General features: G+C 46.9%; 2 protein-coding genes across 6 annotated transcripts in view; one reads left to right on the forward strand and one right to left on the reverse strand.

Moving 5' to 3' along the window:
• Nucleotides 1–19,087, reverse strand: elovl6 (ELOVL fatty acid elongase 6). The gene is made up of 4 exons (XM_023822242.2): nucleotides 18,800–19,087; nucleotides 3,938–4,069; nucleotides 1,808–1,959; nucleotides 1–514 (listed from the first exon to the last, which is right to left on the reverse strand). The coding sequence occupies exons 1-4, from the start codon at nucleotides 18,880–18,882 to the stop codon at nucleotides 81–83; spliced, it is 801 nt and encodes a 266-aa protein (XP_023678010.1). The 5' UTR covers nucleotides 18,883–19,087; the 3' UTR covers nucleotides 1–80.
• The window catches only part of LOC111849397 (glutamyl aminopeptidase-like), a 26,507-nt gene continuing 17,527 nt past the window's right edge, over nucleotides 15,786–24,765 (forward strand). For 4 of the 5 annotated variants that reach the window (XM_023822235.2, XM_023822237.2, XM_023822239.2 and 1 more), the window contains exon 1: nucleotides 15,786–15,930. In XM_023822235.2, coding sequence (XP_023678003.2) covers nucleotides 15,907–15,930 — 24 coding nt within the window. In that variant the 5' untranslated portion in view covers nucleotides 15,786–15,906. The remainder of the gene's footprint in view (nucleotides 15,931–24,765) is intronic. The other variant, XM_023822236.2, reaches the window with a different exon arrangement.

Below are 24,765 nucleotides of genomic sequence, written 5' to 3' on the forward strand. Positions count from 1 at the left end.
CACCCGAACTCCCGAGTCAAACTTTTCGAGTCCATACCAGATCTCCCCCCTCTATCTTCTTCTCTCGGCTCGGCCCGGTCCTACTGGGCCTTTTTCTGGGCGTTGCTCTTGGCCTTGTTGATGTAGGCCTCGAAGAAGAACTGGCAGAAGAGCACAAAGTAGCTGAGGTACATGAGGGAGGACCACACGATGTTCTGCACGTGCGATGGGCACTCCTGACCCTGCTGCATCCAGGAGAACACCAGGTAGTTGACCACGCAGCCCACCACCATCTGCGCAATCTGCGTCAGCGTGATGAACATGGCGAACTTGCGCGAGACGCGGAAGCCGGCTGCCCGCATGGCGTAATATGAGTACATGACGGCGTGCACCAGGTAATTCATAGTCATGAACCAGCCGCCGCCGGCCACCATGTCCTTGTAGGAGTACCAGGAGTACAGCAGGACCGTGATGTGGTGGTACCAGTGCAGGAAGATCAGCTTCTGCTTCCGCAGCACGATGAAGAGGGTGTCCCCTAGGGGGCAGCAGAGAGCACAAAGTCAGTGGCGGACAGTAAAGGGGAGAGGGGTGACGGAAAGAAAAAACACGAAGACAGTGAATAGCGAGCAGAAAGTACAAGGAGCCGATGGTCGGACAAGACGTCCATTGTTACACTGTGACGGGCACGACTGCAGGCAAAGAAAGTCCAGTTGACTTGGAATAGCCATTAGCGTGGAGGCTAACAAAAAGGAAGCCAGTGCTTTGAACGTAGACATAATGCCTTTGAACCCAGATACTTCCGCAGCAGTTGTTCAGAATTCCTAACATTGATCATTCATGCAAGAGGTTCAACATTAAGAGTATGTGCTTCAAAGGTCCCACTACTCCTTTCCCCTTCAGCTTGGGGGCTACCACAAAGGATTTTCTAACCCAATCACACCAAATCTCACAAAAGAAGAAATAAAGAAGTGTGTGCATGTGTTTGTATGTATGTCCGAAATTGCAGCAAGGCACGTGTGTAACTACATTTCCCAGAATGCACTGCTGTGCAGACGGGGATGCCACCCAGGGAAACTCCAGCACTGAGCACATTTGTCCATCTCATGTTCTCGCGCTTGGTTGGCGAGGCACTCGTCCAGTGCTTCAGTGGAACTGGACCGGCTCCAGCGAAACCACACGTAAGTGAATGTCTCGGAAGCATCTGGCCGCACGACGGTGATTCGCAGGAGACCAGCTCATCTCTCGGACGCCGAGGAATCTGGCAGGGCGGCGTTCATTCAGCCGCTCGGTAAACAAATCAATCCAAAGTGCCCAGTTTTTAACCCCGTAACTGCCAGCCCAGATCCTGCATAAATTGCAGCATCAATGTGACAATCTGCCATAACACTATTATTATTAACATTGACTCACTTTTATACATTTTTCAGAAACAAACATGGTTGAAAGTTGCCTGCAGCATTTGGCTTATTGAATAATGAACCTCCTGCAGAGTTGCTGTCTTTCCCCTGTGGGGGCCCCTGCCCACATGATGCTCTTGGGAGTTTAGTCCAAAATCCGAAAAATGATTGGTCCAGAGAGGTAGCCAATCAGATGGTAAAGAAGGTAGGTCCAAGCAACTAGAAGAGGCAGGACCAAGACCTTTGATTAGTTGGTCCTGCCTCCTCTAGTTGCTTGGAGCCACCTCCTCTACAAAATGATTGGCTACCTCCCCGGACCAATCATTTTTCGTTCTGCCCTCAGAACATTTTTGTGTAAGTAAAACTCCCATGAGCCTCCATAATGCTGCTATGGGTCTGGGAGCCCGAAACGGAGCCTGTGCTCCCCTTACCGAGCTCTGGCGCCTTGCTGAGGACAAAGGCGTACGCCCAGAACTTGCTGACCGGTCCGTTGTAGAAGCCCTGGTCGCACACAGACTGCTTCAGCCCCTTGGTCATGACGACGTACATCATGTAGCTGCCGGTGCGGGCTGCACCAAATATGCTGGGGGGGAGGAAGGAAAGAGAGGAATCAAGCCAATGTAGGGTCTATCGAAACCTCAAGCATCCGCAGAGATTAACAGAAATGGGTTAGGGGATGGTTTATCTTTTATAGTGAACTCAAGAAGGTGCGTGTTTGTGTGCACATGCACACAGTTAACAATGGAGAAGGTCTGACCTAGAAGATTTATAGCCAATGAATGAGAAACATCCAGGAAGAATTCCAACGCAGAGGCACAATATGTGCACACTAATCTTACTGAAATTCACATCTATTATTTCACTATCATTCATTCTGTAGGGTCTCGCTTTCGTTAAGAATGATGAGAAATATCCACTCATTAAAAAACAATTACTTTGCCAAATGATGCAGACATTTATGATACACAATCTGGAATGTTCCGGGTCGGTACATCTATCAGGTAGCGTGCTCCAGACTGTAATGTTATACTGCAATCTGTGTGGACATCACAGCGTTATCAGCAGGGGGGTGAAAATCCTGATTAAGCTCTGGATCATTAGTCGAGATCCTGGTTTCGTCCTTCATGCGTCCTGCTCTTTTAATCTGTGGTGATGTAAGAGCGTAGGGCCCATGGCGGCATGATGGGGAGTGGGGAGGGAAGCGCAGGCTGGGGGCCGCTGCCCAAGAGGGACCTTGCTGCCGCGCCGCCGAACTATCGCAACGCCAGACTGTTTCACCACGCCGCCCCCCCCCCCCCAGCGCCAGCTCGTTTCCCCCGGGGGGACAGAGTGACTCAGCAGTGCGAAACCAGGGGGAAAAAATGGAGCAGAAGCAACAGTGAGGTGTTGATTGGGTGAGCTGTGGTGGGAAAACACACCCTGGCCCAAACCATGCTGGGAGCTAGCGCTGTGGTTTGAAGCAGCAATAGGAGAGTGACACCCACACACCAGTTCGGGGTCCCTTGCGCTGGTTCCCTTCCGCTGTTTGACATCTACATGCTGAACTCTGAGAGGCTGAGGGTGACCCATGTGTTTCGGCCGGTAAACCTGAGCACACATAGCAGCGGAGTTCAGAAGGGAATGATGCAGACTCAGTTTATCGCAGTGGTTGCTAGGCACAGCTCACTTTAGTATCCTAATGGAACAAATCACAGCCGGGGAGCTTCTGCTGATTTGGTTTAACGCAGACACAGATGGAGGGAAGCTGGGTGGAAGGACCATCCATAGGTGTTTCCAGGTTGGTTCTGCTCTTGCTTATGACCCATTTTTAATGCCCCAGGTCAGGTTATCTGAAGTTGACCTCCACTGCACACACGGCTTAGTTTGGTCAGGGGGTGTGGCACATCTGACCAATGAAAGAGCCTTTTCGGTTTGCCAACAGAATGTGGGCGTGTCCCGCAATCATGTTCCACAACAGGGATAGGGAACCTGATCCATGGAGATAGTGTGGGTGCAGGTTTTTGGGATGACCTCTCAATCAACCAATAACAGTGGGTCCCCAGGACTGCAGTTGAGAACCACTGATTTGTTATTGGGTGACTGAAAGGTCACCAAACCCACACCCACACCGGCCCTCCATGGATCAGGTTCCCTGCCCCTGTTTTAGAACATCCCACGATGAGAAACAGACAGCAAACACCGTCTTATAAAGGCCATAGAAACTAAAGGGTGTTTGAAAGGCCAACATTGCCCATACTTCTACGCTGTGCTCAAGAGAGTAGAGAGTAGAGAGTAGAGAATGGGCTACGTGTAAAAGCCGGCAAAGTAACATTAAACTTACAGAGGAATTACAGGTGAAAAGCATTAAGAAACCGTCTTGTCCATTTATCTGAGAGTACAGCCAAGTATTGGTCACTAAACATTTTTCTGTAGACCTTCCATTCTGGTTGTGTGGAGGTGTGGTTAGATAAAGCTGTCGCCCGTGCTCTGTTAACTCCTTGACCGAGTTTATCGAGTGAGAAAGGCCGTTTCGCACCATGGCGCACATTTGACAGTCAGTGTATTGGCAGGCTGAGGCTGACCTGAAGACGGCGAGCGTCAGTGACCAAAGCACCAGCGGTTTCCTCAGCTCGAACTTCTCCCGCTGCTTCATCAGGTGCCGTCCTCCCAGGATGCAGGCTCCATAGAGGGCGGCGAACAGGAATGACTTCTTCCTACAAAAGCCAACAAGTAGCCCGGCATTATTTTCAGGGGACACAGGGCAGACCCTGGGAAAGTGACTCTGTGGGGACAGGGTAAACCCAGGGAAAGTGACTCTGTGGGGACACAGGGCAGACCCTGGGAAAGTGACTCTGTGGGGACACAGGGCAAACCCTGGGAAAGTGACTCTGTGGGGACACAGGGCAGACCCTGGGAAAGTGACTCTGTGGGGACACAGGGCAGACCCAGGGAAAGTGACTCTGTGGGGACACAGGGCAGACCCAGGGAAAGTGACTCTGTGGGGACACAGGGCAGACCCTGGGAAAGTGACTCTGTGGGGACACAGGGCAAACCCTGGGAAAGTGACTCTGTGGGGACACAGGGCAGACCCTGGGAAAGTGACTCTGTGGGGACACAGGGCAGACCCAGGGAAAGTGACTCTGTGGGGACTTAGGGCAGACCCAGGAAAAGTGACTCTGTGGGGACACAGGGCAGACCCAGGGAAAATGACTCTGTGGGAACACAGGGCAGACCCAGGAAAAGTGACTCTGTGGGGACACAGGGCAGACCCAGGAAAAGTGACTCTGTGGGGACACAGGGCAGACCCAGGGAAAGTGACTCTGTGGGGACACAGGGCAGACCCAGGAAAAGTGACTCTGTGGGAACACAAGGCAGACCCAGGAAAAGTGACTCTGTGGGGACACAGGGCAGACCCAGGGAAAGTGACTCTGTGGTAGTAAATTCTGCCTTTCCTTGGGTTTTTTTCATGAAGGATCAGTCACCCATTACTTATGTTCAATTAAGACTCAAAAAAATAATGAATTTTTAAATTTATAACCTAAATTATGCATCACCAATCATCTGCTCAACAGGTGGTTTAACCCACAGAATCATGATTGTCTTTTATACACATAAGACTCCACCTGTAGCTTAACTAAATTAGCAATAATTGGTAGACAAATCTCTCTAACAGAATACATAATGGTTAGCTACGTGCCTCTGGCTCCACAGGTACCTAAATTAATAGACACCTTGTTATTAGTGCATAGCTAAAAAGTTTCATTGAAGAATTGCTGGGAACAAGTCAAGCCTGTCAGGCAGCACGAAACCTGTACTCCTACGTTCATCAGTTTTAACTCCCACAGAACGTTTCTCCCAGTCAGTTTGTTTAGCGTAGCTTAGCTGGGCTTTTTGTAGTGTGGGAGCTGACGTGTATAACACAGCGATGGCCATGGCGTCACACGCAACGATGCAAGCACATGCTTGCTAAACAGGAACAAAGTCCCGGAAGAGTCTCTGCTGGCATTCTGGCTTTCCTAGCCAAGCGTGTTTGAACGTTAACATATCATTACCTCAACTTTAATGTCGCTTGCCCCATCTCCCTGATAACCCTGAATTGGTGCAATTCCTAACATTTTTCCTTCTTTTTTTCATTAAACCAGGAAAAAAATTGCTTTTTTTCTTGGTTTGACGGAAGCAGCCGGCTCTGCGTGTTTGCTCGGGGACTGACAGGAATGAGATGTCAACACTGAAATTGCTATTAAAGCGCAGGAAACGTGAAGCTAATTATACCAGCGAAGCAGATGGCTTCAGTGTGAAGGAAGGCGAGGAAGAGTCACACCTGTGGGGCCACGTTCTGACCCAGTAATGCTGTCACCTCGCTTTGCTCACACATTCTCACCCTTCGGCAGATCTGAGCAAGTACCTCCTGTCAGCCCTGTTTCAACTTTCATATCTTGGATTTTTCACATTATTTATGCAGCTATACGGATACTCACCAGAGTCCCATCTAAGGACCTTTCTCAGGGGTACGTCCGACATGGTATTTAAACTTGTGAACCGTAGCGTCTTCAGGAATACATTGAGGCAGGCCTCCGCATCACCTCATTTAGTTTCCACGTGAACGTGGTTGCTTAGGGCCAATGGAGCGAAACACGCAGGCATCTGAAAGTCGCCCATTCCAACGACTGGCTCAGCGGAGTGATTTCTGTCGTGTGCCCTTCAGTAGCTGATCCTGCTTCTCTCAAATGCATTGCTTGCCAAGCATGTTTGTTGTTTTGGATGAAAGCTGTCTGCTAAATAAATAAAAAGTATATAAACAGGTAAATATCTGAATGTAGGTGCTGGAAGCTGTAGATGTCCAGAGCAGAAGGTGGGGTGTACGGTCAGGAAGCGGCAGACACGGCCTTCTCAGATACTTTCTGCAGACATGACAGATGGGAAGGGGACAGTAAGGACTCGGAGGGATCGAGCAGTCCAAAAGAGCAGGTGGGCCCTTTGCCTGACGCCCCCTACCCAACAACCACCTCAAGAGCAAGGAGAACAGGCGGCTCGGGCCCAAGTAGCTCTGTCAAGCTGACAGGCAAGAAATAGCAAAGTATGGCTAAGACAAGAGATTCCTGGCAACTTGCCCACAGATCACACATGCAGCTGGGAGAGGATTCTCAATCTGCTGTTAGTTACCGGCTTGACCGTGGTAAAGGGCAAGACATGCTTTGCTATCATGCTCGCATGTTTTTCACTTGACCATTGACCAACCGTGGTTCTTCCCCTGCCTTCCGGAAACAAGTCAGGTACAGTCTACGAGTGACACGTGTCCATAGATGAGAAAAGGAAATGGAATTACTCCATGTGTTTGCAGAAAGATCAGGGCTAATGGAAACTGAAGAGTCTGCTCACAGTCATTGGATGACATAACGCTCAGAGCTTGTTCTCTAGGTAGCTGCTGAGAGGACAGTGTGTGTGTGTGTGTGTGGATTAGGTTTATATTACATTGTTTTTTTGGCGTTGTGGGGACCAATTTACAGGTTCCCACAAAGATCTGTGAATGCAATCAAAAAACTAAAAATGCCAAAAGTCTTGTATTTTGTTTGTTTACTTATGGTTAAGGTTAGGGCTGGGTAGGGGTTAAGGTTGTCATGTTGTGATTAGAGCTTTCCCCATAGAAATGAATGGAGAGTCCCCATAAAGATATAATTACAAACCTGTGTGTGTGTGTGTCTGAGTTTGAGAGAGAGAGAGAAAGAATCAGACTGAGAGACATGAGAAGATGCCCTACCTACCACATCCCTCTTAAATCTTTAACAACCTAAGGTGCGTCGCAGTTGGCCGGTTGCTTGAGAGAGTCCTCTGATTGGTGGCCATCATTTAGCATGCTAGCCAGGGACAAAGGGAGTCCTTTCACCTCATTGGTTGCTCCTGCTGTAACCAGGACACCTGAAGGAGACTTCTTTGCAATTGGGAGCCAAGGCGAGCCAGACTGCTGAACACAAAGCGGCAGGCCGATCGATTCTCTTGCGGCTCGAGCGATTAGAACTCCCATGCCGGCGAGAGGTGAAGTGGGTTGAGGCTTTGCCATAAATCATATTTTAAGGTCACCCAGGGTGATGGGAAACTCACGCTCCCTGCGGGGTCCAGGAGAATGCCCAGGCATTGTCACATGGCAAGAAAACACCAGCTGTCAGTGACAAGAGCGTGGGGGGGTGGGGGGGGGGGGCGGGGGGATTCAGCCCCTCCGACTTGGGCCGGCCACCACGGCACTCACTAAAGTTCAGCCCGTTTTTAAAAAGCTGGGGGTATTATGGGATGTGCCGTTACCTCAGGATGGGAAGAGTACCAAAAGGGTGTCTGAGCCAAAAAAAAAAAAAGCAGATGTCATGGGGAAGAACAGCTGTTGGCATTATACAAATGAAGGTTTTTGTCGTCTTAGCACTATGGTAAACTGCACAACCCTAACTTCCCGGCTGTCATTTAGGACGTGAGGAGAGAAAATCCAAACGCAGCTAGAAAAATGTCCCCCCCCCAATATTCAACGTATCTTTCCCGACCTATGAATGGCCCCGATACAACACTGAACTCAGACATTATAACCCCCCCGGCCCACTCCATTACGTCTTAGTTGACATCTTGCTTCCTTTTTTATTTTGCATTTTAATTTTCATACCGCAGAAGAGCCTGAGGAACATGGAGCCCGTGAAGCCTATTGGTTTTCAGGCCGCTTTTCCTGGCTTGTTCCCCACACTGTCACAATGCTGGATGATGCAGCGACAAAAGGACTTTTCAGGCACAGAAACAATCGGGAGACTCTGCTACAGACCACTGGTCTCCATTACTCCAAACAGATCAATCGTAATGCAACCCCAGCCACAGACTGTACCCAGAAATCTCACTCTCTCTCACTCTCTCTCACACACACACACACACAGTTTTCGTTTCCTTTTTTGCCTCATAAATATGGTTGTAAGGTTGAAAGACCAGACTGGGACGAAAAGTTGTCCCCGTTGTTCTACTAAAGGATACACCGAACACCGTACCAGTGCCACGCAAGTGTGGGTCTTAACAATGGTGCAATGCAGCATCTGACATGCTTGTGTGACCAAGGCAGAAATAAACAAACATTGCAATAAATCCACACCAGCTCCGCTTAACCACAACAGCGGGCCACGCTGGGTACGTCCAGACTCACTGTTCCTAGTGTGTCTTCAGTCACCGTTATCGCCGGAGTGGGAGATACATCGGGTTTATACTCTAAATGCTCCCAAAACACCTTCAAAAAATAAGCCTGCTTTGTTTCCTCAGACCCCATTTTGCAGACAAAATCCAGGGCAAGCTGTGAAATACACCCCGTAGACTCAAAGGAAAGCTCTTCATAGAAGTCAAAACATATCCGGTTACATTATCAGTATCTTGTGCTATCACAGTGTCCACATGAGAGTGACTTATCTCAAGACTGGTGTTAAAGACACCCAAGCAAACCTCAAGGAAGGGTTACAGAAAGGGTGGCTGGGGACAGTGACAGACCAACATCGGACAGAATGGTGAGTAATGGTCCAGGCAGAGTGGAAGGTGGTCTTCGCTGCAACAGTCTACAAAGCTGTAAACAGACATACGATTGCCTGGCAAGACACTCTGTACAGCTACAGTCCTCCAAATTGTTAAAGATTCATTGCAGTCCTCGTCTTACCACCCCCCCGGATTTCACCTTTGACACTAGCTTGAGCTGCAGACTGAATGCTCTCTAGCTCGTGGTAGAGTGTGTTTCTGGGAGCCAGATGAACACCTGGCAAATTAAACTTTGCAACACAGGAGAGATTCTATTAAGAAGCTTGTCAAAGTAGAGTTGGGAGCCTGGTCAACTGTTGGCATCACACCCGGAAGAGATCCATGGTGCCCCTCAGACCCAGGCTGCCCCCCCCAAGACCAACCTGTGGAGATGGAAATTAATTTGGGGAATCAAGAGCAAGTCTCCCACAATGTCAGCCTGCTCCTGTAATGCACAAGGTCCCCTTCAGAGATACGCATGGTCTCAGACACAGATGACCAGGGAAGATAAGGACTGCAGCATGGTATCCTCCAGAACGCAGAGGAAAGATGTGGTATGGGCTGAAGGAGGCTGTGGGAGGAGGTACCTTCTATTTATTACATGACACCTCACTCTGATTTTTCTCCCCTAGAGAGTCTGCCGTGGAACAGTAAGAAGAAAAGACAATGGGTCACGTCTCCCCAGGGCTACCCATAATCCTCGGGTGATCACAAAGCATGTTTATCCTTCAAATGCAATATTATTCTGATTTAAATACCCCAATCTATGGGCATATGGAGGGCTTGTAGTGGAGATGATGTAATGTGGAGACGGTGATGGAGATGTGTAAAAAAAAAACAACAAAAAAAAACAGCGACTGCTCTCGAAAAGTAATCACAGTGCCCTTATGCTCCGCTGTGCACAAATTTCCAAGGTGGGTAATCAGGGATGCGACTGAGCACAGATACCGTAGGATGAGTCACAGAGGGACTGGACTCGTATCGTGTGTGTCATGACTCAACCTCCCCTCCCCCCCACAACCACCTAGGTGGCAATCGGAGCTCAGCCGATATGCGACACCAAACACGTCCTTTGATTTCCTTCTGACGTTCAGCCAGGTTGACGTGTGCCGTTCTGCCAGTCTCTTCATCCGTGTTTGTGGGGATTCTCAAAAGACCATAGCTGAGGCTTATTAAATAATCCGAGGTGGTACAGACTGCTGTCCCATAATCACCCCCTAGAGCTCGGGGGGGGGGGGGGGATATCCATATCTGTGCCTTTAGTCTGGACCACATTTTTAGTTACATATTTTCATTTATAAGTCTAGGACTAAAACTTACAAAGGGTGAGATTGGGATTGGAATAGTAGTTGCACATGGGTTAGTATGTTTTATACGCGGCTTGATGTTAGAACAGTAAATGCTCTTATATTAGGGTTAGGATGAACTTGTTTTGATATCTGACACGTTCTATTGTGATGCCATCTAGGAAGAAAGACATATCCATTTCAAAGTGTCTGAGACAGGTAGAAGTAGACCAGGTAGAGCTGAACGGAGTGACTAACTTCCCAGTATCAGCTTGGCTGAGATCATTAATAGTTTTAGCTCATTAAGAGCTTACATGTCCTCGGAGAGCGGTGTGCTTATTTATATCACAGTGAAGGGGGCAGGGTAGCAGATGTGAAGGCTTCGCTAAGACCAGAACCTGTCCAGCAGCAAACTCTGCTGCGTGTTAATCTGACAGCATGCCTGGACTGGGGTGACGTATAGCTCCTTTGCCGTTTTCCTGTCGTTGCTACTTGTGTAAAGTTATAAACTGAACTTCGTAGGGGGTGGAACTGAGACGGAATGAAGGTACCGATGAGGACCCCATTTCAGGTGCCTGAATTTGAACAGTGGAAATGCTACTGCGCTGGGCTCCGTGCAAAGGGGGAAGAGGTTTAAAACAAAGAAAGTCCTGGAACTCACTCAACAGAGACACCCTGAGAGTGTCATGGCACAGTGGAGGAGGTAATTGCATCTACCATCATGGAGCTTCCTGATATAGGGATAGGTACTTCCTCAATTTTAGGGAAGCCATTTATGTGAAGGGCCCACAGCCACTGAGATCGTCACAAAAAGGGCATCGGTCATTGGAAGCTGGCCTTAACGAGGTGTGACTACCCAACTTGGGCGTCATAAACGTCATCTCACTCACAACCAGAGAGGCTCGTTGCTACAATTTGGGGCTGACTTCCTTGGAAATATCCATGTAGAGGAGACGCAGCTCAAGCAACTTAACGTTACCCAGTTATCTGGCTGAATCTACCCCTTTACCCAAACAATTCTGGTTAGCCTTGGTTGTTAGACGTGCCGAGGGGATAAAGTCGTACACGCAAATATCGACCTCCTACCAGTGTAAAACTTTGGTGCAGCCAGCCGTTTATTGCAAAGATGGCCTCATTTGTCCGGTCCTCGACTGTCCTACTTTGGCCAGTGATAAGGCACTGCTCAGCCAGGTGGTTCTCTCGTCTTCCAAAAAGTCATTCCCTGTTGCCCATTCAAATACGGTGTCTGCTAAGGACAGTCTGCCAGCAAGACGTAACTGCCAAGAGAAACATACTGAAGAGAGACAAATGGGGTGCTGAGTGGTCGTATTCATCTGTTCTTGATTTACAAGCGAGCCCTGCCTGTTTAAAGCCTGCCCCTTGGTTATAGGGGCTGGGAGAAGCATGGGCACCATGCCAAACCTTTCACGTGTTTCAATCGGTCTAAAGAAGGCATGCAACTCTTGCTGCATCTCGTATACATGGATACGTGACGAGACCTCCATCGCTCACCCGCTACTGACCCGAGCGCTAAAGTCATGTTTTGTTTATTACCATCCAGGGTGGCCCCAATGCATCTGGCTACACTCTGTCATGTGACCCAGCCGCTCCCCTGGTGGCCATGCAAATGATGACCCCAAGTGGAAGAGCGTCTCACGGGCAAATCGGCTCACGGCCTCGAGGCACAGGGACGGCACGGCCATCCAAAGAAGCTATTCTCGGACAAGCCGTCCATCTCAGCCTCCACCCCCCCCCCGAGAAACACAGACAGGCTTATGCTGTCTAACACGCCAGCATCTCAGCGCTCGCCCCCGCTGGGCCGCAGGCTTGACAGGGCGGAAGCGGTGCCAAGAATCAGCCTAGCCCGCAGATGCCGATCTCTCTGGCTCGGGAGCGAAGATGTGCTTCCTCATGGCATCGGCTAGGCCGCTAGCATTCAAGACACCAGCCCTCTGCTTTTATGCATCTCGTTCAACAACCATCAGCAGCTTTTCAACAAAAACAAGGTCTGGCAATTAACTCCAAGCAGCTGGGGCCTGTCCTTGAGCAACACAACATGTAAGGTCAGTCGCGGGAGTAGCAGGTAGACGGGCGGTGCACTCTGAAGGACCCAAGGCTGTCAGATGATCTGGAGCGCCAACTCTTCTCCCTCTTCCCTCCCAAAAGCTAAGCTCCAGAAGCTGATTGGCTGAAAGGCACGAAAGGGGACAGGTGGATTGGCAAAGTGTCCAAGGGAGGGGGCTGTTTATGATTAGCTGTTGGGGGAGGAGGGGCTCATTTTGATTGGCTGTCAGGGACCCTTAGCCATTTGTATTTAAATTCCCATTGTTTACACACACAGCAGCAGCAGGTCCAAAGCAACCTGCTGAGCTCACACTGGTAGAATGCTTCTCCCTGGAGTATGTGTACAGTTCAGCATTTTCATAGCAGGAGACCTTGAAGGATCCCACGGCATCCTGCTGCACTGGCAAATCACCCATCGCGCACACGTCATTACGCCACGGTCCCTCAAACGTCACCAGTGTTTACACGTTCCCTCAAATGTCACCTGGGAAGGGCCTCCGAAGGACACGCTTCTGTGGTGGGAAGCTAGCCTCGGGAAATATGCCATGCAGACAGACATGAAAACAACTGAATTTCATCTCAGATCCGGCAATGCTTGGTCAAAACAATGCTATAGATCGCGGTAATTCGGTCAAACCACAGAAATGCACGTCTGTGGGACGTCTTCTTCATACAAGGGCTAATTGTGCTCCTTTCTCGTGTTCGACAGAAGATCCTAATCCTCTGTTAGCCCACCGTGCTCCATTTATGGGTCCTTATCCGGCCGCTCGTCTCTGTGGGAGGGTGGCAGTAAAACACAGCAATGGTGCCTCCACCCAGAATGACACACGAGTGCTGGAATGCTTGGAGGCGCTGGGAGCAGCGACTGGGATTCACTGAATAGCTCCGACGTACAAGTCCCACTAGCTTCTATCAAGCCGCCCCACCTCCACTCAACCGTCTCAGACTGCTCACCCTACCGCTGGGGGTGAGCCAAGTCAGTGGCCCGGTCGGTCCACAAAAGACTCGTAATTCTGAAATTACACCGTACTACGCCCACATTATAAACAGTCATTCCCGCTAGTGAATAACGGCAGCGGCTTCCTCACCTCCTCCGACAACACGATACCCAAAAGTTGCTGCTAATTAACCTCGGCTGCATTCAACCTCGAGTTAATTACCATTAGTTACAAGAAACCCCGAAACGTGTCGATACCTGCAATCACACGGTCTGAACACAGAGCCTAAGCGGCCCTGCACCAGTTAGACAGCAATGAGACTGGTGCATACTGGTTTTCAGTCCGGATATCAGACACTGGCCGACGAATCGCGTGGCTTTAGTATTCAGCTGCCTTGTTTCAGAGGTACGGCCCATTACATCATTATTCGCTGTGTCCTCTGAAGACACGTCTAGTACAGGGGAAGCAAGTAGGACACAGGCGTGGATCCATCTCTGAGACCGGTTTAAGGACGTAAGAACGTCAGATGTAATGTTCAGGCACATCCCCATGCACGATGCTTACAGAGGTTGCACAATCTAAAGAAAGAAAAAAAAAAAAAACACACAAATGCTAGCTTGGATTATTTAAAGGGCCTGGGATGAAGCTTCCTATTGTGTAAGCAGTCATTTGACAAATTTGCTGCTGCACAAAGGGGAAAAAAATGAACACCGTGACATTATGGCAGTTTTGAGAAAAGACCCAATTAAAAAAAAAATTTAAAGTCATGGGTCAAAGACGAAGCAATCCGATATTACTCACTGGTAAAAATCTGGGAGTGCAAGCAGGAAAGAAGATGAAAATGCATTTATTTACGTTTTCCACGAAATAGCACTCTGTGTGCATTCTGTTTCTGTTGCCCTGTACTGGTTGGAAAACCCAGTCCCTGAAGAGCTGAGTCACACAGCCACTGAAAGTGTGGCTTAACCCCTCATCATGAAGTTAATACGGCATCCCTGGGCCAGAGAGGTCTCTCACCTATATTATTATTCTCACTTATCATCCTTGAGGTGGGGGGGAAAAAAACAGAGTGACCTCTGACCTTTCCTCTGAATGGAAGGTTTAAAAAAAAAAAAAAAGTCAACGATGTCATGGCCTCAGGACTTGGACGCACAAATAAGCTCCTTCCAATGGTCCTCAAAGACACTCATGATGGTTTATGGTTCTACCATATACCTCCCAACCCAGCACCACCCCCCCCCTCCCCCAGACGCTGGGATCAAAATTATAATGCAGACGAAATAACAGGATGACACAAGCTCTGGATGCCAGCTCTCAGTCAGCGGCTGGACGGATGACCAGCGAACTCCACCGATATCACCAAGGTGCGCGCTAACATACATGTAAGTAACACACTCACAAAACCTTCGCTTGTAGCAGAGATAATTATCACAATGCCCTTGTTTGTTGGCCGCTGCTGTTAGTTTGTTTTGGGAAGGAGAGTTCGGCGTTTGGCCATCCGTAACGCGGCAGCTGTGTAATGTACCTCCTTTATGCTTTTCTGCTGACTGTGCTCTAAGATTGCTGGTCTCTGCTCACCCGAAGCTACTCTAACTGTGTGCAAATCCATCAGGGGGACAGAACACCACCCGAAGCAATGAAAAAAAATAAAAAATCACCCTTAAAACCAAGTGTCACAACAAGCCACCTCTTAGCCAGAGGATGGGCACCAAAATTTTAGATGTTTCCAGATATGGTGAACAGATTTGCATGACAGAAGGCTTAAGCACATGCTAGGCTAACTTGCTTCATGCATACAACTAAGTCAAGTGGGGCTTTATTGCCAGGCCAGCTAGACAGAAGTACACAGTGGTACGAGACGTCGTTTCCCTGGACCACGGTGCAACGTAAGATACGTGTGTGTGTGTGTGGGGGGGGGGTATGTACACAATTACAGGGGTAAAGTGACATGATAGAACGGCGGAGACAAAGTATATACATGAACAGTGTCTTTATAATATAGCAGGAGGAATGTAGCAACACAATATAAATATGGTAAATAAACTATGTAACGTGAATAGAATGATGTAACTATCTGTGCATAATGACAATACTGAATATTAATTTTCTGTACATAATATACAGCATAAAAACATGTAACATAAATAGAAATGTGGTATGTAAACTACTACAATATTCGGTATATTATTTTATAAGGTAACACTGTGACCTCCCGCCTCCCTGTCCCTGGTCCTGCGAATGTGGAATTTGTACATGATCCCTGCATCTACACCGGCATCCCTTAGGTACCCCACCTTCCTCTCACAACTGGGCATCTCCTACTATATGCCCTATGCTCCCTGGAAGGAGCTCTAGACGACCCTGAACTAGAAAAATAATTACAGGCAACTGATAGTCGGATGGAAGGACTTATTTACAAGTAGAAATGGGAGAAAATCTTTGCACAAGCCTTCTGGAATATTTGTCAGTATTTCTGACAACAGCAACCAATTAAACGATTAAACTATGAGCATGTGACACCTATGGCATTCTGGGAAAGTAGAGTTTGCTGTCCTGGTGACGGTCAGCCCCCCTAGCTCTCAGATGTAACGCCCCCCTCTTAGCAAGAGCGAATCAGTCATTACCCAGGGTGCATGATTCCACTGGCCACAGATATAAAAACATATGTCTGGAAGACTAGGATGTACGGCACGGACCATCGTCTCGTTTTGGTTTAACGGTAATGGACTCTGACACCGTCAGATGGGAGCTAAGGTAACGGTATCAGTGAGTATCTTGTTAAGGGTAACGCGATATTTAGTCAGTGGGTTCCTTTGCTGTGGTACAATACCATTTCCTTAACTTATTCACACTTAATCAGTCATTGGGAACACAATATAAATGTGATATATAAGTTCTGTTGCCACATTTGAATTTGTAAATGAACAAAAACTGTATGTTTTTTTTTACATGAAATATATCTGAAAATGTAAGAACACTGTGTATTAAGTGATCGGTTGTCTTGAAAGGGAAACCAAATATCAGGTTCTTCTAAGGTGAATCATCATTTATTGCCAAAGGACATATTTATGGGTGTAACAAAGCTCTTAACATTAACACACTCCACTTATAATAAAGAGAATTACAGTGCCTGTCTCATTTAATGATATTTAAAAATAAATATCTAATCATCATTTAGACGTCATTTAATACACCGAAACAAACAAACACCGATTTATTATAAAAAATAAGGCTATGCCCCCCCCCCCCCCGACGGTATTTGAGGCCATGGGTGTGTCCGAAATCGCGCACTTGCGCACTTTTAGTGCGCGATTTTAGGGCGTAGTGCGTTCACACTGACAACTAAGCCAAAATTAAGTGCACTGAAAGTACCCGGATGGTGCACTGAAAACGGCCAGAAAACGCAGTGCAGAACGATGGACACTACTCGCACTAAACGGACGCCATTTTGACCACGTAGCGGAAGGGGAGGGACTTTCGGCAAGTTTAAATAATGGCGGACAACACAGACACGCAAGCTCAAGCGGAGGCAACATGCGTCATATAAATGTAACATTAATAAAATTATTTTACTGATGTATACTTCGGTGTGTAGCCTGTCACTCTCTGACGACAGTTATAGATAATTTTGAGTTTGCGATTATATCGGCTTGGAAGAGTTCGCACACGTAAATGTTAGCAGTTTTTTAGCCGGTTAGGCGGTCGTAGATAGGTTATATACACGCAAATAAAACCACAAGGAAATTCATTGTAAACAAAACACGGCAAATATTTTGGGGCGCTGGAGAATCGCGATCAAATGCTAGTCCGTCACTTCCGGTAAGTGCAGAACGGTAGTGTTCCATTTATGACAGCACTTACCCATGGTAGTGTGCACTACAGGAGGAAGTGCACAGTGCGCACTACGCACTACATCTCAGTGCACTGAGGCAAGTGCGCGATTTCGGACACACCCCATGTATCTGACAGGTTTACATGATGCAAGCACTTCTCGAAAGGGTCGGCACAGAGGATCTGCAGCGTGATTGGCCAAAATGCAGTCAGCAGACATCAGAAGATGACTCTGATTGGCTACCAGTTTGTGCTTAAGGATATCACAGCCGCTTCGCCTGCACGCGCTACAACTATTTCGAACGGCGGCGCTACCTTTTCGCCTGATGTGTTATTTATATTAACCGATAAATATGACGACAGTTAAATAATATACTTCTCTCAAAGTGAATAATGAAGAGTATATTTTATACCATAGAGATACTGCTATGCCAAATAACACAGTAATATTCATATAAACTGTAATAAACACGTGAAATGTAATTTGCAAATACACCCTCTGAAAATGGGTTATTGTTAATTAGACCTTTAGTGTAATATCGAAGTAAAAGTATTTCAGTCCTGGCAAAGAATTTTAAACGAATAGGTACTACTAAACCACATTTACAAGTAAGATAAATGCGTGGTTGTAATACTGCTTACGGAAAATATTGAGTACACCTTTTAAATAATTTTGTACAAGGTGTACAATTAAGTGCATTATTTATACTGCTGGAAAGCTAATATATCCTAAGCTACTGCACCCAGCCCGGTGATATTATTAATGTTAATTAACATGATTCGGTGGTGTTTTGTAACATTTCCAGCGAGCTGTGGCAAAGCTGGAGCGGTATCGGTCGTAATATATCCGCCTTCTGTAACGTTAGCGCCGCCCGGGACGATAGCAAAGGGACGGGGCGTGATTGCCTGGGCGCCGTTTATACCGGGGTGTTTTCAAGCCCCTGTGACCGATGCCGGATAGCAACTGCACTTAAACCCAACCGGGGCCATCGGTACGTTTTACGCCAGTGAATCGGGGTTTGAATGAATAGGCAGCCTTATGCTGACAGGTAAAACACCTTCGCGCTTATAAAATGCCCATGCATACGGAAGCGGACAGCTTATCGGGTGAATTCAGGGATGCTGCGAAGTGGAAGCGGAAATATTTCGTTTAACGGTTGAAGTGACCTGGCTCTCGCATCTGATGGTGAATGCATCCAGAAATGGAGCTGCATCTTGATCACGGAGGAAGGAGAGATGGAGACCGATAATAAAAACACGTGCTCTGCTTTTCTCGCCTCTTATTTTACCCTGAAAAGATGAATAAATGTGTGCTTGCTCAGTCCCAGGGCTTTCATCCCTGCAGTGGGCCTGCGATCATGTCGCTTCATTCATACTGGCTATCGTAGGGGCCGGGCCGGACCCAGGCAGGCATCTAAGAGGATGAAATCCCCCCTTGTCATTGAAGGAGGCGGATAACTGCACAGCATCGGGTTGAATACCCGGAATCTGTTCATATTTGCGATGCTTAAAATATACATGCTTTCTTCTGTACACAGAAATCACTGGATGTCACACCAAAAAAAAAAAGCCAGGCGATCTGGGAACATCAGGCTCGCACATTCATCTTAGGATGCACCGATGCAAACCACCTGCATATCCTTTAACGTGTATATTCCCCCCCCATACAAATGATCATGATACACGTAACATTTATATTTACACGAATAACGCGCCTGGTACAACGTGAGGACTTTATTACAGAATCGGTAATATAGATTAACACCAACCATATTTTATTTCGGACTTATTCATTAAAACGTACCAGTTTTCTTGCATCCATCGGATAGCTTCATCCTCGTTAAACTGCCTTTCAAATTCATATTCTTGCAAAGCGTGAACTGACATGTTCAGCCGGCGCCTTCCGGTTTACGCGGATTCAGAAGGATATGGAGATGAAACGTGCTGCGCTCCGAACGGCTCGTCTCCCTGATCGCGTTCACAGTCTCTCTGTCTCAGCTGTGCCCCCTCTCTCGCATCGCCCTCGCCGCTGCCAAACTCCCCTTTGCAGTCCCTCCTGGATCTCCGTCTATATGCCTCCTTCCACCTCAGCCGGCACACGCCCTCTCTACCAAGGTGCCGCATCCAGGTCCTAAAGCCGACATCTTACATCATCGAGTTCAACTCTATGGCAAGAGCTTGTCCTATCCCGCCATTAAAAGTATTCATTTAATGCATATCATTATTAAACTCGAGAGTCAGACGCATAATGCTTTTAAAAAACAGAACCATTATTTTCCATTTATGGATGTATTTTCTCCTTTGCACATGAAACCCCTCTAATGATTAAGGTAACTGATTCCACATCAAGAAGTTCATTAGGAAAGTAATAAATTACAATAAGGATACCAAAGTCATTGTTTACATTTTAATGTGTAGTGCATTGTAACTGCATGCTGGACATACTGTGTCAGTGTTCAAGACCCAAAAAAAGTCTTTCTATGGCTCCTTTATAAGAGATTTGCTACCTTCTAATGAAATATTATGCTGTATAAATTGGTGCGAACTTGAATAAACAAATCTAATTAAATATTTTTTCTGGGTGCAGGTGCAGGATCAAAACGTGATTTACTGGCCATCCATACAACTAAACATCCATACAAGCAAAAATATTCCATCGAAAGATAGGCGTCTAGTTTTAGTCGTGAAATGTAATTTGTTGCTAGGCTCTGTAGAGGGCGCTGTGGCCTCGTGTGGGTAAGCAATTAAAGTCCGTTTGGATCCAGAGTACGAGGTGGTATGATTTCATGCGACTGACCTCAATTATCACTGTATCGTCAGACACTGCCTGGACTTCAATCTCCAATTATTTTGACTGTAATTTTGCAAGTCCATATTCAACATTTCATCACCTGATAAAAAAAAAGTTCTTCGGTTTGGCAGAAAAACATTATTTTTGTGCCAATATTTTATAATTAAGCAATCGATTGCAGTCTACAATATACTGCAGTGTGTAGTTCAAAATATCAAATGCAAGTTTATGATACACACAATATGTACGATAAAGAAAATTAAGTAATAAAGACACATAAAAATGGCTTGATCTAAGCTGAAGTAAGCAAAATCAGAATCCTTTTATTCACCACGTAGAAAAAGTACTAGGAATTTGTCCTGGTGCACGAAGTGCACAACAAACATAAAATCAAGACAAAAGTATAAAACCAATAAATCGAATAAAAATAAAAAATATATAAAAATATTAATAAATATGTGCAAATATAGAATAAACAAGTAGACATGTAAATATGTGCAGATAAGCTTATAATTTAAATTAGAACAGTGTTTCCCCAGGGACCTCCAGACGGTCCACGTTTTTGCTCTCTCCGAGTCCCCTTCCGCCAGTCTACATTTCTAGAAAAACACAGACTGCCTGGGGGTTCCTGAGGAGCGAGTTGGGAAACTGTGGGTTATAAGTTCCAGTGTACTTCTCTTGGCTGCTTATGTAGGAGGGCAATGGCCTGAGGAAAGAAGCTGTTTAGGTGGTAATTGGTCCTTGTACTCAAACTTTTACTCTCAGCTCCTGCTGCCAAGATGCTGCAAGATGAAGTAACTAGGGTGAAAGGGGTCAGACATTATTTTCTTAGCCCTGCTCCTCATCCTTGATTAGTATGGGACTTCAAGCAGGGGGAGATGACAGCCAATGACCTGCTGCGTACATTGCAGGATTTGCTGTAGTCTCCGCTTAGAGTGAGATAATGCACAGCCATGCCGCAGAGAGAATACCAGGTGGCAGGGGCGGAGCTAAGCCACAAAGGAATAGGGGGCGTGGAAAAGGGGCATGGAAAATTTGTGCTCTTACAAAGGGACATCAACTTTTAAGTCACATTCATGTTAATTAATGTATTAGTTAGTTAGTGGCATGTCTTGCCAGTAAGGTCTGCCTGAACCTCCCATTTCCTCCCCAGTGTGACCTTAACCATCCAGGCCTGGTGTCCATTAGTCTTACCGCTCGTTCCTGCCCTCCTGTTAATCCCAGCTGCCTCCTGTTTGCTCTCTCGTTAGCCTTGTATTTAAGTGCCTCCCAGTCCTGCATATTCCATTTCTGTCAGTGATGTTGTAACCCTGTGTGGGCTAGAACCTCCCTCGCTCATCGTACCTGGTTTGGATCCCTTCTGATCCTGTTGATTCTTCAGTTTTTGTCGGTTCTGTCCCAATACACCCCTTCTTGTTTTGAATCTCGCCTGCTCTGGCTCCACACGTTCCCTCTGATATGATGGAATGACAGATGTCCCAAACAGTGCCAGCAGCCTGCACCCTCCTTCTGGCTTGTCCGCATCCATGCATCCAGCGGATCAGATGCTCCCGGTGCCTCCGATTCAGTTGCCGAGGGGGTTGCCAGTCCTGCAGGACTTTTTCCCTCTTTGACCTTTGACCTGCGGTTGGGGAGATCTGAGGCCCTGGCTCTTCATGAGGACGGATCTGATGTTCAAACTCACCCATGCCGCAGATTCCCAAGGGACTATAAAGATTTGCTGGTTGCGGTGAGGGGGGAACTGTCTAGCGTGAGGGCGCTTGGATAGATACTGATCTCCCTGCCGGTTTCCTGCCCATAGGAAGAGGAGGCAGCGGAGGTTGGTGGTTCACATCACTGCCTCTGCCTCTGCTTCTGACCCATTGCCTTTAGCGTCCAACCAAAGTGAAATCACTGTGGATTCCCGAGTCTGGCCTGGATGGGGTCGCACACTTGCAGAGCCTGGCCCAGGAGAGACGGCTGCCGTGCCTGTCCTGGCCCAGAGAGGGCCACTCTGCCCAAGTTCCAGGCTCTCAGTCTGGGTGAGATCTCTGCCCATGCCTCAGAACTCTGGTCCCGAAAGGCCTGTTGCTCATCTGGGCCTACCTTAATCGATGTTGATGCAGTGTATGCAGTATCACAATGGCTGTTATGTGGATTATCAAAGGGTTCCTGGCCTGTATTTGGGCCAGGGCATCATGGATGACCCGCAGGAGTCCCAGCAGCGGTGTGCAGTAAAAACCATCCAAGCCTCCTGTGACATTCATCTCACTGAGCCAGATGCATTTTTTATTTTTTTTTTACTTTTCCCCAATTTTGAAAAAAACTATGAACCATGGCTGAAAAATGTTACCATGAAAACGATTGCAGTATTCCGGCTAAAACATCCATCACAGAATGTCCAAGGGACTGTCGAGGCCTGTGTGTGAGCTGAAACAGGAGCTCTGCCTTCATGAAAAATTGCAGGACTTGATGTTGCTGGCAAAGATTTCCGGAGTGCTGTGGATGCTGCAGATCATGCTTTCTGGAAAATGCACCGGTTTGATCAGTCTCTGGCTGTGGCTATGGTTGGCTGGCTGGCTGATTTCTCAATCTTGTTGCATTTTAAATAGCCACTGCGGTGATCTTAAATGTTCTGTTTACCGTTTAATGTTTCAAATTGATAGTAATTGTGTTTGGGTCTTAAACATTTCATATAGCTGGTAGTAACAGACCCACTTCCTCCTTTCTAAATTTCTGTGCTTAAATCTTTTTTGCTTGTTTGAAAGCCACAAAAATATTGCTTTTGCCACCATCTATGATCTATTTCAATGAAGGGAATTACACACTGGCATTGTTTTTATGACACTGAACAAGTGTCTGAGTGTCTTGGATTGCGGGTGTCCTGGATAAAGGCCAAGATCCAGGCATTTAAGGACTTCTTAGGCACAGCCATCAGTAGTGTGTCTGTCTGCGGGGAGAATGTCGACCTTGTCGAGAGATTTACCTCGGCACCGACATCCATGTGTCTGGTGACTCTTCCTGTAAAGTCAGCAGATGGATTGGGAGAGCATGGGGGGTCATGAGGTCGCTGGAAAGGGGTGCGTGGAGTTCCTGATATCTTTGTAAGAGGACGAAGGTCCACGTCTTTAGAGTCCTGTTGCTCCCTGTCTTGCTGTACGGCTGTGAGACATGGACACTATCCAGTGAGCTGAGACAAAGACTGGACTCCTTTGGTACTTTGTCTCTTCGGAGAATCCTTGGGTACCGCTGGTTTGACTTTGTGTGGAATGAGCGGTTTCTAGAGGAGTCCCGAATGTGGCACATTACCTGCAGTTACGGCACTACGGCCATGTGGCACGATTCCCTGAGGGTGATCCGGCTGGCAGGATCCTCATTGCTGAGGACCCGAGCGGCTGGACCAGGCTGAGGGGACGCCCACGTAACACCTGGCTGCGGCAGATGGATGGCCATTTCCGGAGGGTGGGACTGGACCTTGTGTCTGTCTGGGGAATCGCCGGCCGGGATCCCGAGGAGTTTCGCCATGTGGTGGGTGCAGCAGCGCGCTGCATCAGCGCATGTCCCAACCTGACCTGACCTGATTGTTTTAATATGTCACTATTTATTTGCTGTAGTCAGAGATGCATCACTGAGAAAATGAAGAGCTGTAGAAGCAAACTTTACTTCTGTCTCTGACAATACGTAGCCACCAGGTGCTGCTGGGCCTTCTCAGTTGGGCAGGTGTGTGTGTGTGTGTGTGTGTGTGTGTGTGTCCGCGCGCCCTCTCCACAAAAGTGCTGCATTCCAGGTTCTAATTCCTCCCTCATTATTTGTGTCATACATATAGACACTCCTTCCTTAACTGAGCTCCATTCCTCCGATCAGGTTATTATGCAAATTGGTTGATAAGCGAGGAGCCGCCCCTTACTGATATTTCAGGCATTATGTACTGGTATTGGTGTCAGCTGTCTTTATGGTGTTAATGTGATCTTTGCACCATATATAACATTTTTAGTATATTTCTAAATGGTTACACAGTACTGTCTAATGATATTACTAATATACATTTTATTTTTATATATATACTGTATATACAGTGTGTATATATATATAAACTGTATATACAGTATATATATATAAACTGTATAAACTGTATATACAGTATATATATATAAACTGTATAAACTGTATATACAGTATATATATATAAACTGTATATACAGTATATATATATATATATATATATATATATATATATATATACATATATATATATATATATACATACACACAGTATATCAGTACAATACTGACTGGTCAGAGCTGGTTCTAAGTCTGCATGGTCATTAACCAGGTAGGTTGTTAAGTGAGTAGTGATTGTATTTTTTACATTTTCCTTTAGACACTAAAATATTGCAATTAGCACACAAATGTAAAAGGGAGATCTGAGGATCCCACTGAAGGTGCGGCCAACAGTCTGGCTCGGGTTTCGCGTCTTTAAGCTCCTCCCACATCGTCACCTGCGTTGGCCTTTCTATTTCATCCATCCATTATCTTCCGCCTGATCCGAGGTCCATTTCATCTGCTCAAACTAAGGCCAAAGGAGGTAATTCATGGGTCCAGAATAGATCCCGGCCGTTGGCTCACAGCAGTCAGTCACCTGCTGCTCTTGCCCTGACATTATTTGCTTGGCAAAGTCACGGAGTTGACTAACATACACGCTAGTAGTTCACATAGTTCAGTTGCACTGAAGTAGTTTGGGGTTAACAAATTGCTGGAGGTTACGATAGGTGATGAGCCTTTGGGATTTCAACCCAGATGCAGCATCTGTTGCTTAATTTCATTGCTGGTGAATCGTTCTGCCACCGCAACCCAATAAAATTTATAGGTGATGATTTAATGTCTTGACTTTGAACCCTCTCCTGAACCTCTGTGCTAAAACATAGTCCATCGGAAGCTTCCAGCTCTGCAAAAATTACAGTGAATCAAAAATGTCACAACATTGTCTTACATAATCTTAA

This window comes from Paramormyrops kingsleyae, chromosome 12, assembly GCF_048594095.1.
Source record: "Paramormyrops kingsleyae isolate MSU_618 chromosome 12, PKINGS_0.4, whole genome shotgun sequence".
Taxonomy (NCBI): domain Eukaryota; kingdom Metazoa; phylum Chordata; class Actinopteri; order Osteoglossiformes; family Mormyridae; genus Paramormyrops; species Paramormyrops kingsleyae.